The sequence below is a fragment of the Heterodontus francisci genome, chromosome 13 (genome assembly GCF_036365525.1).
Source record: "Heterodontus francisci isolate sHetFra1 chromosome 13, sHetFra1.hap1, whole genome shotgun sequence".
NCBI lineage: Eukaryota > Metazoa > Chordata > Chondrichthyes > Heterodontiformes > Heterodontidae > Heterodontus > Heterodontus francisci.
Genome location: NC_090383.1, coordinates 74,973,536 through 74,987,154, shown reverse-complemented (window position 1 = coordinate 74,987,154; position 13,619 = coordinate 74,973,536). Strand labels below are relative to the sequence as shown.

Sequence of the window (13,619 nt, the reverse complement as noted above, 5' to 3'; positions counted from 1 at the left end):
ACAGCAATGAGGTTGACTCTAAAAATGCCCTCTGAAATGGCCTAGCAAGCCAGTCAGTTGTACCAAACGGCTAGAGAAAAGTCGAAAACGAATGAAACTGGACAGACCACTTGGCATAGTCCTAGACATCGGAAACGATAACGTCACACCCAGCCCTGTCGATCCTGCAAAGTCCTCCTTACTAACATCTGGGGGCTTGTGCCAAAATTGGGACAGCTGTCCCACAGATCAGTCAAGCAACAGCCTGACGTACTCATACAGAATCATACCTTACCATGTCCCACCCCTAGGACAGAACCACTAGCACCCCATTCACTCCCTCCACGCACAGTGGCAGCAGTGTGTACCATCTACAAGATGCACTGAAGCAACTCACCAAGGATCCTTCGACAGCACCTTCCAAACCCACAACCTCTACCAACTAGAAGGACAAGGACAGCAAATACATGGGAACACCACCACCTGCAAGTTCCCCTCCAAGCCACACACCATCCTGACCTGGAACTATATCGGCATTCCTTCACTGTCGCTGGGTCAAAATCTTGGAACTCCCTTCCTAACAGCACTGTGGATGTAACTTTTTTTTTATTCATTCATGGGATGTGGGCATCGCTGACTAGGCCAGCCTTTGTTGCCTATCCCTAATTGCCCTTGAGAAGGTGGTGGTGAGCTGCCTTCTTGAACCACTGCAGCCCATGTGGGGTAGGGACACCCACAGTGCTCTTAGGTAGGCAATTACACCCCAAGGACTGTAGCAGTTCAAGAAGGCAGCTCACCACCACCTTCTCAAGGGCAATTAGGGATGGGCAATAAATGCTGGCCTTGCCAGTGACGCCCACACCCTATGAATGAATACAAAAATACCCTCCATCGTGTTGTGTGCACTGCCACCGTGCTAAATGGGACAGATTTTGAACAGATCTAGCAACTCTAAACTGGGCATCCATGAGGCATTGTGGGTCAGCAGCAGCAGCAGAATTTTCTTCAACCACAATCTGCAACTTCATGGCTCGCATATCCCCCACTCTACCACTACCATCAAGCCGGGGAATCCACCCTGGTTCAATGAAGAGTGCAGGAGAGCATGCCAGGAGCAGCACCAGGCATACCTTAAAAAAATGAAGTGTCAACCTGGTGAAGCCACAACACAGGATTATATGCATGTCAAACAGCAGAAGCTGAACACGACAGACAGAGCTAAGTGATCCCGCAACCAATGCATCAGATCTAAGCTCTACTGTCCTGCTACATCCAGTCATGAATGGTGGTGGAAAATTAAATAACCAACAGGAGGAGCTGACTCAACAAATATCCCCATTCTCAATGATGGGGGAGCCCAGCACATCAGTGCAAAAGATGAGGCTGAAGCATTTGCAACAATTTTCAGCCAGAAGTGCTGAGTGGATGATCCATCTCGGCCTCCTCCTGAGGTCCCCAGCATCACAGATGCCAGTCTTCAGCTAATTTGATTCACTCCACAAGATATCAAGAAACGGCTGAAGGCACTGGATCCTGCAAAGGCTATGGGCCCTAACAACATTTCAGCAATAGTACTGAAGACCTGTGCTCCAGAACTGGCTGCGCCCCTAGTCAAGCTGTTCCAGTATAGCTACAACACTGGCATCTACCCCGCAATGTGGAAAATTGCCCAGGTATGTCCTGTACACAAAAAGCAGGACAAATCCAACCCAGCCAATTACCGCCCCATCAGTCTACTCTCGATCATCAGCAAAGTGATGGGAGGGGTCGTCGACAGTGCTATGATGCGGCACTTAACTCAGCAATCACCTGCTCACTGATGCTCAGTTTGGCTTCTGCCAGGGCCACTCAGCTCCTGACCTCATTACATCCTTGGTCCAAACATGGACAAAAGAGCTGAATGCAAGAGGAGAGTGACTGCCCTTGATTTCAAGGCAGCATTTGACCTAGTGTGGCTCTCCACTGGTTGGAGTCATACCAAGCACAAAATAAGATAGTTGTGATTGGAGATCAATCATCTCAGTCCCAGGACATCACTGCAGGAGTTCCTCAGGATAGTGTCCTAGGTCCAACCATCTTCAGCTGCTTCATCATTAACCTTCCCTCCATCATGAGGTCAGAAGTGGAGATGTTCGTTGATGATTGCCCAATAATCAACACCATTTAAGACTGCTCAGATGCTGAAGCAGTCCGTGTCCATATGAAGCAAGACCTGGACCACATTCAGGCTTGGGTTGATAAGTGGCAAGTTACATTTGTGCCACACAAGTGCCAGGCAATGACCATCTCCAACAAGAGAGAATCCAACCATCTCCCCATGACATTCAATGGCATTACCATCACCGAATTCCCCACTATCAACATCCCAGGGGTTACCATTGACCAGAAACTGAACTGGATAAGCCATATCAGTACTGTGGATACAACAGCAGGTCACATGCTGGGAATTCTGCAACGAGTAACTCACCTCCTGACTCCTCAATGCCTGTCCACCATCCTCAAGGCACAAGTCAGGAGTGTGATGGAATACTCTCCACTTGCCTGGATGGGTGCAGCTCCAACAACACTCAAGATGTTCGACATCATCCAGCCTGCTTGATCGGCACCCCATCCATCACCTTCAACAAACATTCACTCCCTCCCTGACGCACAGTGGCAGCAGTGTGTACTATCTATAAGGTGAACTGCAGCAACCCCCAAGGTTCCTTCGACAGCACCTTCCAAACCCACAACCTCTACCACCCAGAAGGACAAGGGCAGCAAATGCATGGGAACACCACCACCTGCAAGTTCCCCTCCAAGCCACACACCATCCTGACCTAGATCTATATCACCGTTCCTTCACTGTCACTGGAGCAAAATCCTGGAATTCCCTTCCTAACAGCACTGTGGGTGTATTACACAACCTGGACTGCAGCGGTTCAAGGCGGCGGCTCGCCACCCCCTTCTCAAGGGCAATTAGGGATTGGCAACAAATGCTTGTCTAGCCAGCAACACCAGAATCCCATGAAAGAATATTTTAAAAATTACAAATCGACAAAACTGTGGCCAATGGAATTTGATGTAGATAAGTGCGAGATCATCCACTTTTACCTAAAACGAATAGAACAGGATTCCTTCTAAATGATGAAAAGCTAGAAATACTGGAGGTCCAAGGAGACCTGGGGGTCCAGGTACATAGATCATAAAAATGTCATGGACAGGTACAGAAAATAATCTAAAAAACTGACAGAATGCTGGCCTCTCTATCTAGAGGACAAGAACACAAGGTGGTAGAAGTCATGTTTCAGCTATATAAAGCCCAGGTTAGACCACACCTGGAGTGCTGTGTTCGCTTCTAGGCACCATACCTTATGAATGATTAAGTGACCTGGGAGTGAGCGCAGCATAGATTTACCTGAATGATACCTGGACTCCAAGAGTTCAATTACAAGGTGAGATTACACAAATTAGGGTTGTATTCCCTGGAATTTAAAGATTAACGGGTGATTTGAAGGAAGTTCTCAAGATATTAAGGGAGCTGTGATATGGTAGATAGAGACATTCCATTGCTGCTGGTTGGGGAATCCTGGGCTAAGGGGCATAGTATAAAATTAAAGCCAGGCATGACGTAGTTTAAAAATTAAAGCCATGCCTTTCAGGAAGTTAGGAAATACTTCTACACGCAAAGAGTGGAAGAAGTTTGGAACGCTTCCACAATGGCAGTTGATGCTAAGTGAATTGTTAATTTTAAATCTGAGATTGATATATTTCTATTAATCAAAGGTATTAAGGGATATGGGGAAAGATGGCTATTTGAAGCTAGGTCACAGATCAGTTAAGATCTCACTGACTGGTGAACAGACTCAATGACCTAAATAGTCTACTGCTGTTCCTAATAACTATTTTAAGAATCAATTTACACCAGGCTGTGAATGCTGACAATGCAATCACTAGGTAGCACAGTACTGGCACATGCGCAAATGCAGCATCACTGACTGAAACGCCACTGTCCGCGACGTCTCAGGCAGCTGCCAGTAATAAAGATGGCGCTGCTCAATTTGACACAAAAAACAAATTAAACCCAAACCCCCTCAATTGCTGCCTCCATCCCACCCCCAACAGTACCCCACTCCCTCCCGCCATCTCCGCTTCTCTTCGCCGCTCCCTCCTGTGCACGTCTCCTCACTCCCTGTCTCCTCCCCTCGGCCTCTCGCTCCCCACCTCGCTGCCCGGAAAAGCAGCCGGCTGGGGAGGGGGGGGGAGGAAGAGGGAGGCAAGCTGCAGAAGGAGAGGAAGCGGCGAAGCGAGATAGAGTGGCAAGTAGCCAGGAGGGAAATTGAAAGCGGTGACTGAGGCAGGGATGGCAGGAGGGAGCTGGACATTGTTGGGGGGAATGAAGGCTGCAAACGCGGCTATTGAGGAGCGAGGACATCATTGCGTAGTGACATTAGAGCGTGCATTCATACTGGCAAGCTGGCAAATGTTCACACGCACCGATGACGTTCGCGATCGCTCTGCACACACTCTGTGTCGTCAGGAATCACTCCCTTTACACAAAGTCAAAATTGTTGTCCTTTGTTCAATTGCTCCAGTGAAAATTTTATTGCTGTCCCTTAAAATGAATTGAATGTTTAATGGCATTCACTAATTTCCTTTATTTTACGGACACAGTCTACTTGTATAATACTGCCATAATAAAACAGTTTTTTCATTTATATTTACAGCAGCCTTAATTCCTACATCAACTCACCTTTTTAAATCTATTATATAAACATTAGCGCTCCCAGAAAATAAGAAACACAGTACTCTCTCTTTCTCTGGTCTACACTCTTGAAAGTGAGCAAACTCACTCTAGCCTGCATTGTGTGTTTCATATTCTCAAACGGAAGACACCTGGTCTGGTAGCAAGTCACTCTCATTATAGGAAAACCATTACTCTCATTGTACATGGAAAACTGAATCCTATTTCCTCTCTGGAATCTGCTAACAGCATTCAGCGAGTGGGACAGCATTAGTCATCAATGTATCCCTATTTACTAGATGCATTACAGGATGAAAATGCTAAAAATGGATGTCAACTATCAGACTATCAGCCAATTTAATTTAATGAATTTTGTTTCAATGTATGTAAACATGGAACAGGATAAGTCTTGAAACAATTTGCAACTTTGCTTCAGTAAATCCAGTTTGAGGCTATGCAAGCTCTATTTTGCAACAGTAAAGTATAAATTCAGTGATTCCACCACCTATATATGTAAGAAATATATATGCAACATATTTTTGAAAATGTTCCCAGTTTTAAAAAGGAAACTAAGTCCCCTCCCAGCAAGCCCAACATCCTGGAAGTGAACTATCATTTCAACATCCAGCTGGTGGTCAAACATTATTTACCCAGTAACGCTCGAGCAAGACCAAACATGTTAAGCTCACTGCCTACATCTGTACTGCACACAAGAACCAACAAACAGTAGCATTTCGATTTTCTTATTTAAAAAATGAACTACCTGCAAGCAAACATGAAACCCAAATTAGGCTTCTTGTTAGGGATTACAATTAATAAAGTAAACAAATGATCTTTAGAAATAAAAACAGAAAGTGCTGCAAATTGGACCAGTTCCAATGAAAGTCACAGACCTGAAACGTTAACTTTTTCTTTCTCCAACAATGTTGCCAGACCTGCTGAGTATTTCCAGCACTTTGTTTTTATTTCAGATTTCCAGCATCTGCAATATTTTGCTTTTATTTTAATGATCTTTAGCTACTGAAGCTATCCAGGCTAGCTCATTTATAAAAAATACACTTTATTTTAGCTCAATCAAAAACTGGTAATGTAGAAATAGAAATGCTAGAATCAAAAACAGAGATTGCCATGAATAGATCAGGCAGGAGAACAGAACACCAACAAGAGAGCTGATGTTTCTGTTGTGGACAGCTTTTTAAGAATCTGCAGTTTTAACAAAGCAAATTAAGTAAAAAGACTAAAATAAAAACAGAAAGTGCTGGAAAAACTTAGCAGGTCTGGCAGCATCTGTGGAGAAGGAAGCAGAGTTAACGTTTCAGGTCAGTGACCCTTCTTCAGAACCTGACCTGAAACATTAACTCTACTACTCTCTCCACAGATGCTGCCAGACCTGCTGACTTTTTCCAGCACCTCCTGTTTTTATTTCAGATTTCCAGCATCCGCAGTATTTTGCTTTTATTTAAGTAAAAAGACCAGTTTGGGTCGCTGCAATTCAATTTTACTGGAGAGCACCCAACACAAAGCAGACCTTAACGCCAACATTAACTGATACAAAAGCATCAATTCACAGACGACGCAAATGTGAAATGAGAAACCCATTATAATGCAATGGGAAATACAAGGGTGTGGGAAAGAGGTGTAGACATTACATTAGAAGTGGTTTTCTATTCAATACAAGAATGCTTAAACCAGTTATTTGGTGCAAAGTGTGTTATTTACCAACAGGCTAATAATATGCTCTGCTTTATTTCCCATTCCCTTGACATACAAACTCCAGAACTGTTTGGAAACTGTACAAGCAATATGCTCCATTGTGTGGTTGTTCCTATAAACACAGTGCTAATTAGCAATGCAGACATCATTTCCCTCACCTGTCGAATGAAGAAATCCCCATGGATGAGAGAGACAATACCGAAGTTTGTAAACTTGAAAATGTATTCCATTAGCCACATCATGTGGCAAACTACCTGTTGGAGCAACAAAAACAAATGTTTCAGTAGGCATATGAACTACTAGCACCAGAACACAGCTGACTGGTTGAAAGCAATTACTGGAAATAGTCAGTAAACAAGAAAACATTGTGATAAAGGGCTCGGATTCCCAGAGGGAGCTACGTTGAAAAGGGTAAATTAATGACTAATTCTGAGGATAAAAGCAAGAGTCTATATGTACCTTGAAAAACAATTTACTATGTTTACCATAAAGCCATTTCCCAGTCAGATCCATAAATTCCAGACATAGCAACAAAACTGAATTCTCACCTAAATGAAAAATCTTGGTCTCACGATTTATTCTTTTGTCTGCATCCTTCATTCCATCACATCAATCCTGCACCCTCTCTTTCTGTTCTTATTGTTTACAAAATACTCTCATTCGATACTTCAGACCTTTATGTAGTACCCACCCTTTTTATTGTTGTTCATCTAATTAATATAACAGATGAAATTAGCCAGCTGATGACAAGAGAATCCGGCTCAAATAAGGATGACTTTTTAAAACTTTCTTTTTAAAAACAGTGCAGCTAAACCAAAGCTCTGGTTTAGATTTCTGCTGTTCACCAGAGTATTCAAAAACTGGAATTTGCAGCAAGTCCTTTATTGGAAGTTGGGAACAAATCACCCTGTGCTCACTCCATTCACATGAACACCTCTAAAATCTCATTCAAGCTCAACTTAACCCCTTTGATGGCAACTTTGAGATGTAATGAAGTCACAACACACACAAATAAAACAATTTAATAATTTTAAAAAATTATCATTTTATCCCCAGGTGGGACACTGATTGGGACAATGATTTTTGACATTTACAAAAGTTTCCTCTTAGCACCGCTAAACATTGCCCTTTGGGATGTGAATTGCAGAAGACCATATTTATATTGCTGTCTGAGATATACAATTTGGGTCTGAAACCATCACATGCTGGCTTTAGACAATTGATTCCAGAGATTGCTTCTATAGAGTCAGAGTTATATAGCACAGAAACAGGCCCTTACGCCCACCATGTCCGTGCCAGCCATCAAGCCTATCTATTCTAATCTCATTTTCCAACACTTGGCCCATAGCCTTGTATGCTATGGCGTTTCAAGTGCTCATCTAAATACTTCTTAAATGTTGTGAGGGTTCCTGCCTTTACCACCCCTTCAGGCAGTGTGTTCCAGATTCCAACCACCCTCTGGGTGAAAACATTTTTTCCTCAAATCTCCTCTAAACTTTCTGCCCCTTACCTTAAATCTATGCCCCCTGGTTATTGACCCCTCCGCTAAGGGAAAAAGTTTCTCCCTATCTACCCTATCTATGCCCTCATAAATTTTGTATACCGCAACAGGTCCCCCCTCAGCCTTCTCTGCTCTAAGGAAAACAACCCCAGCCTATCCAGTCTCTCTTCATAGCTGAACTGCTCCAGCCCAGGCAACGTCCTGGTGCATCGCCTCTGCACCCTCTCCAGTGCAATCACATCCTTCCTATAGTATGGCGAGCAGAACTGTACACAGTACTCCAGCTGTGACCTAACTAGCGTTTTATACAGCTCCATCATAACCTCCCTGCTCTTATATTCTATGCCTCGGTTAATAACTTTCCTAACCACCTTATTTACCAGTGCTGCTGCCTTCAGTGATCTATGGACAAGTACACCAAGGTCCCTTTGACCCTCTATACTTCCTAGGGTCCTATCATCCATTGTATATTCCCTTGCCTTGTTAGTCCTCCCAAAATGCATCACCTCACACTTCGCCGGATTAAATTCCATTTGCCACTGCTCTTCCCATCTTACCAGCCCATCTGTATAGTCATGTAATCGAAGGCTTTCCTCCTCACTATTTACGACACCACCAATTTTCAAGTCATCTGCGATCTTACTGATCATACTTCCTATATTCACGTCTAAATCATTAATGTACACTACAAACAGCAAGGGTCCCAGCACCAATCCCTGCGGTACACCACTGGTCACAGGCTTCCAATCGCAAAAACAACCCTTGACCATCACCCTCTGCCTCCTGCCACTAAGCCAATTTTGGATCCAATTTGCCTGGATCCCATGGGCTCTTCTTAACCAATGTCCCATGCGGGACCGTGGCGGCACAGTGGCGCAGTGGTTAGCACCGCAGCCTCACAGCTCCAGCGACCCGGGTTCAATTCTGGGGACTGCCTGTGTGGAGTTTGCAAGTTCTCCCCGTGTCTGCGTGGGTTTCTTCCGGGCGCTCCGGTTTCCTCCCACATGCCAAAGACTTGCTGGTTGATACGTTAATCGGCCTTTATAAATTGCCCCTAGTATAGGTAGGTGGTAGGGAAATATAGGGACAGGTGGGGATGTGGTAGTAATGTGGAATTAGTGTAGGATTAGTATAAAATGGGTGGTTGATGGTCGGCACAGACTCGGTGGGCCGAAGGGCTGTATCTCTGAAACTAAAACCTTATCAAAAGCCTTACTGAAGTTCATGTAGACTACATCGACCCTCAGCTACACATCTAGTCACCTTCTCGAAAAATTCAATCAAGTTTGTTAGACATGATCTCCCCCTGACAAAGCCATACTGACCATCTTTGATTAATCCCTGTCTCTCCAAGTGGAGATTAATCCTGTCCCTCAGAATTTTTTCCAATAGTTTCTTTACCACTGATGTTAGACTCACCGGCCTGTAATTACCTGGTTTATCCCTGCTATCCTTCTTGAATAATGGTACCACATTCGAAGTCCTGCAGTCCTCTGGCACCTCTCCTGCGGCCAGAGAGAATTTGAAAATTTGTGTCAGAGCCCCTGCTATCTCCTCCCTTGCCTCACATAACAGCCTGGGATACATCTCATCTGGGCTTGGGGATTTATCCACTTTAAAGCCCACTAAAATCACTAATACCTCTTTCCTTTCAATGCTAATTTGTTTGAGTATATCACAATCGCCCTCCCTGGTCTCTACACCTACATCATCCTTCTCCATCGTGAACACAGATGAAAAGTAATCATTTAAAACCTCACCTACGTCCTCTGGCTCCACACACAGATTGCCACTTTGGTCCCTAATGGGCCCTACTTTTCCCCTAGTTAACCTCTTAATATACTTATAAAACGCCTTGGGATTTTTCTTTATCTCGCCTGCCAGTGTTTTTTCATGCCTCCTCTTCGCTCTCCTAATTATCTTTTTTAAATACTCCCCTACATTTTCTATACTCCTCTAGGACCTCCGCTGTTTTCAACCCTCTGAGTCTGCCATAAGCCTCCTTTTTTTTTTCCCTTATCCAATCCTCTATATCCCTTGACATCCAGGGTTCCCTGGACTTGTTGGTCCTACCCTTCACCTTTATAGGATGATGTTGGCCCTAAACACTCACTATTTCCTTTTTGAATGACTGCCCCTGGTCTGATGTAGACTTTCCTACAAGTAGCTGCTCCCAGTCCACTTTGGCCAGATCCTGTTTTATCATTTTGAAAAGTATCAACTTGAAGTGGAATTGCTCAACAACACCACTAAAGATGGCATATGATTCCATCCTTAGTGACAGAAACACGGGTCAGTTTTAAAATCTCCAGTGGGTATATCACAGAAACAGCTGGCCGGCTCCTCCCTGGTTTGTCAATTATTAAAAGTTAAAAACTTAGTTAAAAAACTCAGGCCTATAATGCAAAATACCAAGGGTTGAAAAGAATGGCAGAAGGGAAAAGGCTTATCAGTGACTATCAATTAGATGTTGCCATGAATGTTTAGGAGTCCTTGGATGGATAGAGAAGAGGGAAGATTGAGGAAGTTCAAGTTTTGATGTCCTTGGAAAGAATGAGGAACTTGCCCACACCAGAATGAATAAACAAGCCATCAGGGTACACACATGGATAGATGCTTCAATGCCCATCAAAAATAGTTTGGTAGGAACAATACTGACCAAACTGGCCAGTCCTGAAAAACACAGCTGTCAGGCTGGGGTTTGCAACAGGTGGTGAGAGAAAACTCAATTACTTGACCTCACTCTCACCAATCTAGAAGTTGTGTATACGTCTTTCTATGGTAGGAGTGACCACTAGGCAGTCCTCATGGAGACCATGCCCTGCCTTCAGACAGGGAACATCCTCCATTGTCATGTGACATGATAACTGTGCTGGGTGGGGATATATTTACAGACCTATCAGCTCAAAACGGGGCATCCATGAGGTGCTTGTTCGGTCGGCAGAATTATATACCACCACATTCTGTAACCTCAAGGCCCATAACCTTGTTCAGTCCTCCATAACCATAAAGCCAGATGATCAACCCTAGTTTAATGGGGCATGTAGAAGTGCATGGTGGGAGCAGCACCAAGCACACCTGAAAATAAAAGGTTGCAAACTGGTTAAGTTACAACACAGAACTATGTTCATGCTAAACAGGAAGGAAGTATGCTATAGACAGAGATAAGTGATTCCACAAAGAACAGATCAGGTCAAAGTTCTGAAACTTGCCATATCAAGTCATGAATGGTGGTGGAAAATTAAGGAAATTTACAGGACGTGGCTGCTCCATGAACATTTCCATCTTCAACTACGGTTCAGCAGGACGTGAATGGTAAAGATAAAGTTGATATATTTGCAAACACTGTTAGCCAGAAGTGCTGGGTGGATGATCCATCATAGCCTGCTTCAGCTGACGCCACCATCACAATTGTCAGTCTTCAACTAATTTGATTCACTCCGCTTGACATCAAGAAACGGCCGACTGCAAAGGCTACGAGCCCAGACAACATCCTGGCTGTACTGCTGCAGGCCTCTGCTCCAGAATTAGCTAAGCCTATAGCTAGGTTTTTCCAGTAGTAACAACAGTGGCATTTGTCCAACAATGCATAAAAATGCCTAGATATGTTCTGTCCTCAAAATACAAGACAAATCCAACTTGGCCAATTGCCACCATATCAGCCTACCACCAATCATTAGCAACATGATGGGGGGAAGTTGTCAACTGTGCTACCTAGATGCACCTACTCACCAATAACCCACTTATTGATGCTCAGTTTGGGTTCTATCAAGGCCACTCGGCTCCAGGCCTCATTACAGCTTTAGTCCAAATATGGACACCAGAGCTGTTTTCCTGAACCAAGGCAAGAGTGACTGATGCTGTACTCCATTGACTGCTGCCTTGATGTCAGGAGCAAAGAGCCCTAGTAAAACTGAAGTCAATGGGGATTAGGGACACCACCAGTGGCTGGAAAATGGTTGTGACTGTTGGCAGTCAATCACCATTTGGACTTTGCTGCAGGAGTTCCTGAGGGCTGCATCCTAGGCCCAACTATCTTCAGCTGTTTCTGACCTCTCCATCAAGGTCAGTAGGAAGTAGGGCTGACATTTGCAGTTTTCAGCTTCATTCGCAATTCTTCAGATAATGAAACAATCCGTGCCCACATACTGCAAGACCTGACAAAATCCAGGATTAGGTTGGATAATTAACATTCACACCACACAAGTGCCAGGTAATTACCATTTCCAACAAGAGCACCTAACCAGCTCCTCTTGACATTCAATGGCCTTACCACCGGTGAGTCCCTCCCAATCAGGATCCTTGTAGTCAATAGCGGCCAGAAATTCAACTGGACCAGCTACATAAATGCTGTGGGTAATACACCAAATAACCGAGGCTGGTTATTCTGTAGCGAGTGGCTTAACTTCAGACTCCAAAAAGCCTCTCCACTACTTACAAGTCAGCTGTGTGATGGCATACTATCCACTTGCCCGAATGTTGCTGGAACTACACCCACACAAGAAGCTTGACACCATCCAGGTCAACACAGACTGCTTGTTCAGCACTTCATCCACCAGCCTAAATATCCATCCCATCAATAATCACGAGTGTACTATGACAGTCGTTTGCACTATCTACAAGATGCACTGCAATAACTTGCCAAGATTCGTCAGGAGCTTCTCCCAAGCCCGCAAATTCCACTAACAAGAAAGATATGGGCAGATGGAGCAGGGCAACACAGTCAACTCCAACTTACACACCACCGTGACTTGCCCATATATTGCCATTCTCCACACAACTATGAACTACAGACTGGGATGTGCAGGAAATATCCCCTATAGCAGACTGGAAGGAGCCAGTGGCAAAGAAGTTAAGGGCCGTGGTGACTGACAGCCAAAGCATGTCCCTTGATCCAGCAGGTTCTGTTGCAGGAAACCGCAGAGGTCTGCAAGAGTTTGCTTGGAGAAACGCAGCCTCCTAGATAGATCCCCAAAAACTGTCTCTTGTCCTGTACACCCTTTATGGGGAGTATGGCCTCCTACAAACAGCCCCTCACCCAGTTTTCTAATAGGCTCAGCTGCTGCTCCTGCTGGTTGCTGATGCTGTTGGCCAGGACACCAAGGGGTGTTTTCCTTGGTGTCCTGGCCAATATTCTTCCTCCATCCAAATGAGACCGGTAATAATAGCATCCATGATAAGCAGATAGCTCTTACTGCAGTTAAGTAAGGCAAAAAAAAAAATGAACATGGTGATCTGCAAGTTGGAAACTTTTCTGGTAATCCAAACAGCAGAATGGCATATAGATCCAATGATCCAACAACTTGCAGGGGATTGCCTTTTTAATTACTGCTTCAGCAATTCTAAGAGAACTATTCTGCTAGGTTTTACCAGTAAGTTGGGATTTCACGATTGTGTCAAAATGGCATCGGTGTCCTAATTGTCAATGGGCCACATTTTGCATGCATTAATGAGGCCCTCCCCTCATGTCCCCGGGGGCACATCAGACAACTAGAAAAGCTGATTAAAATGGCAGTAATACAGCAGAAAGTACTGTACAGTGGTTTTAACCATCCACCTGCCCCTGTTCCCACTCAGAATTTAAACAACTCTTTATAGATACTAACAGCACCTGAGACAACCATTTGGCCCAACATGAAAAATGCCAGCTTTTTGCAACAGCACTCAAAAACTAATACCCTCTCCCCCTCTCTCATCATTCCT

The 13,619-nt window shown here is 44.3% G+C and overlaps 1 protein-coding gene across 3 annotated transcripts in view; it reads right to left on the bottom strand.

Moving 5' to 3' along the window:
• lpgat1 (lysophosphatidylglycerol acyltransferase 1) overlaps nucleotides 1-13,619 on the bottom strand; it is a 138,739-nt gene that overhangs the window by 97,089 nt on the left and 28,031 nt on the right. For all 3 annotated transcript variants that reach the window (XR_010976213.1, XM_068044986.1, XM_068044985.1), the window contains exon 5: nucleotides 6,574-6,669. Coding sequence is in view for 2 of the 3 variants with exons in the window: in XM_068044986.1 (XP_067901087.1) it covers nucleotides 6,574-6,669 (96 nt within the window). In the remaining variant the exon portion in view is untranslated. The remainder of the gene's footprint in view (nucleotides 1-6,573; nucleotides 6,670-13,619) is intronic.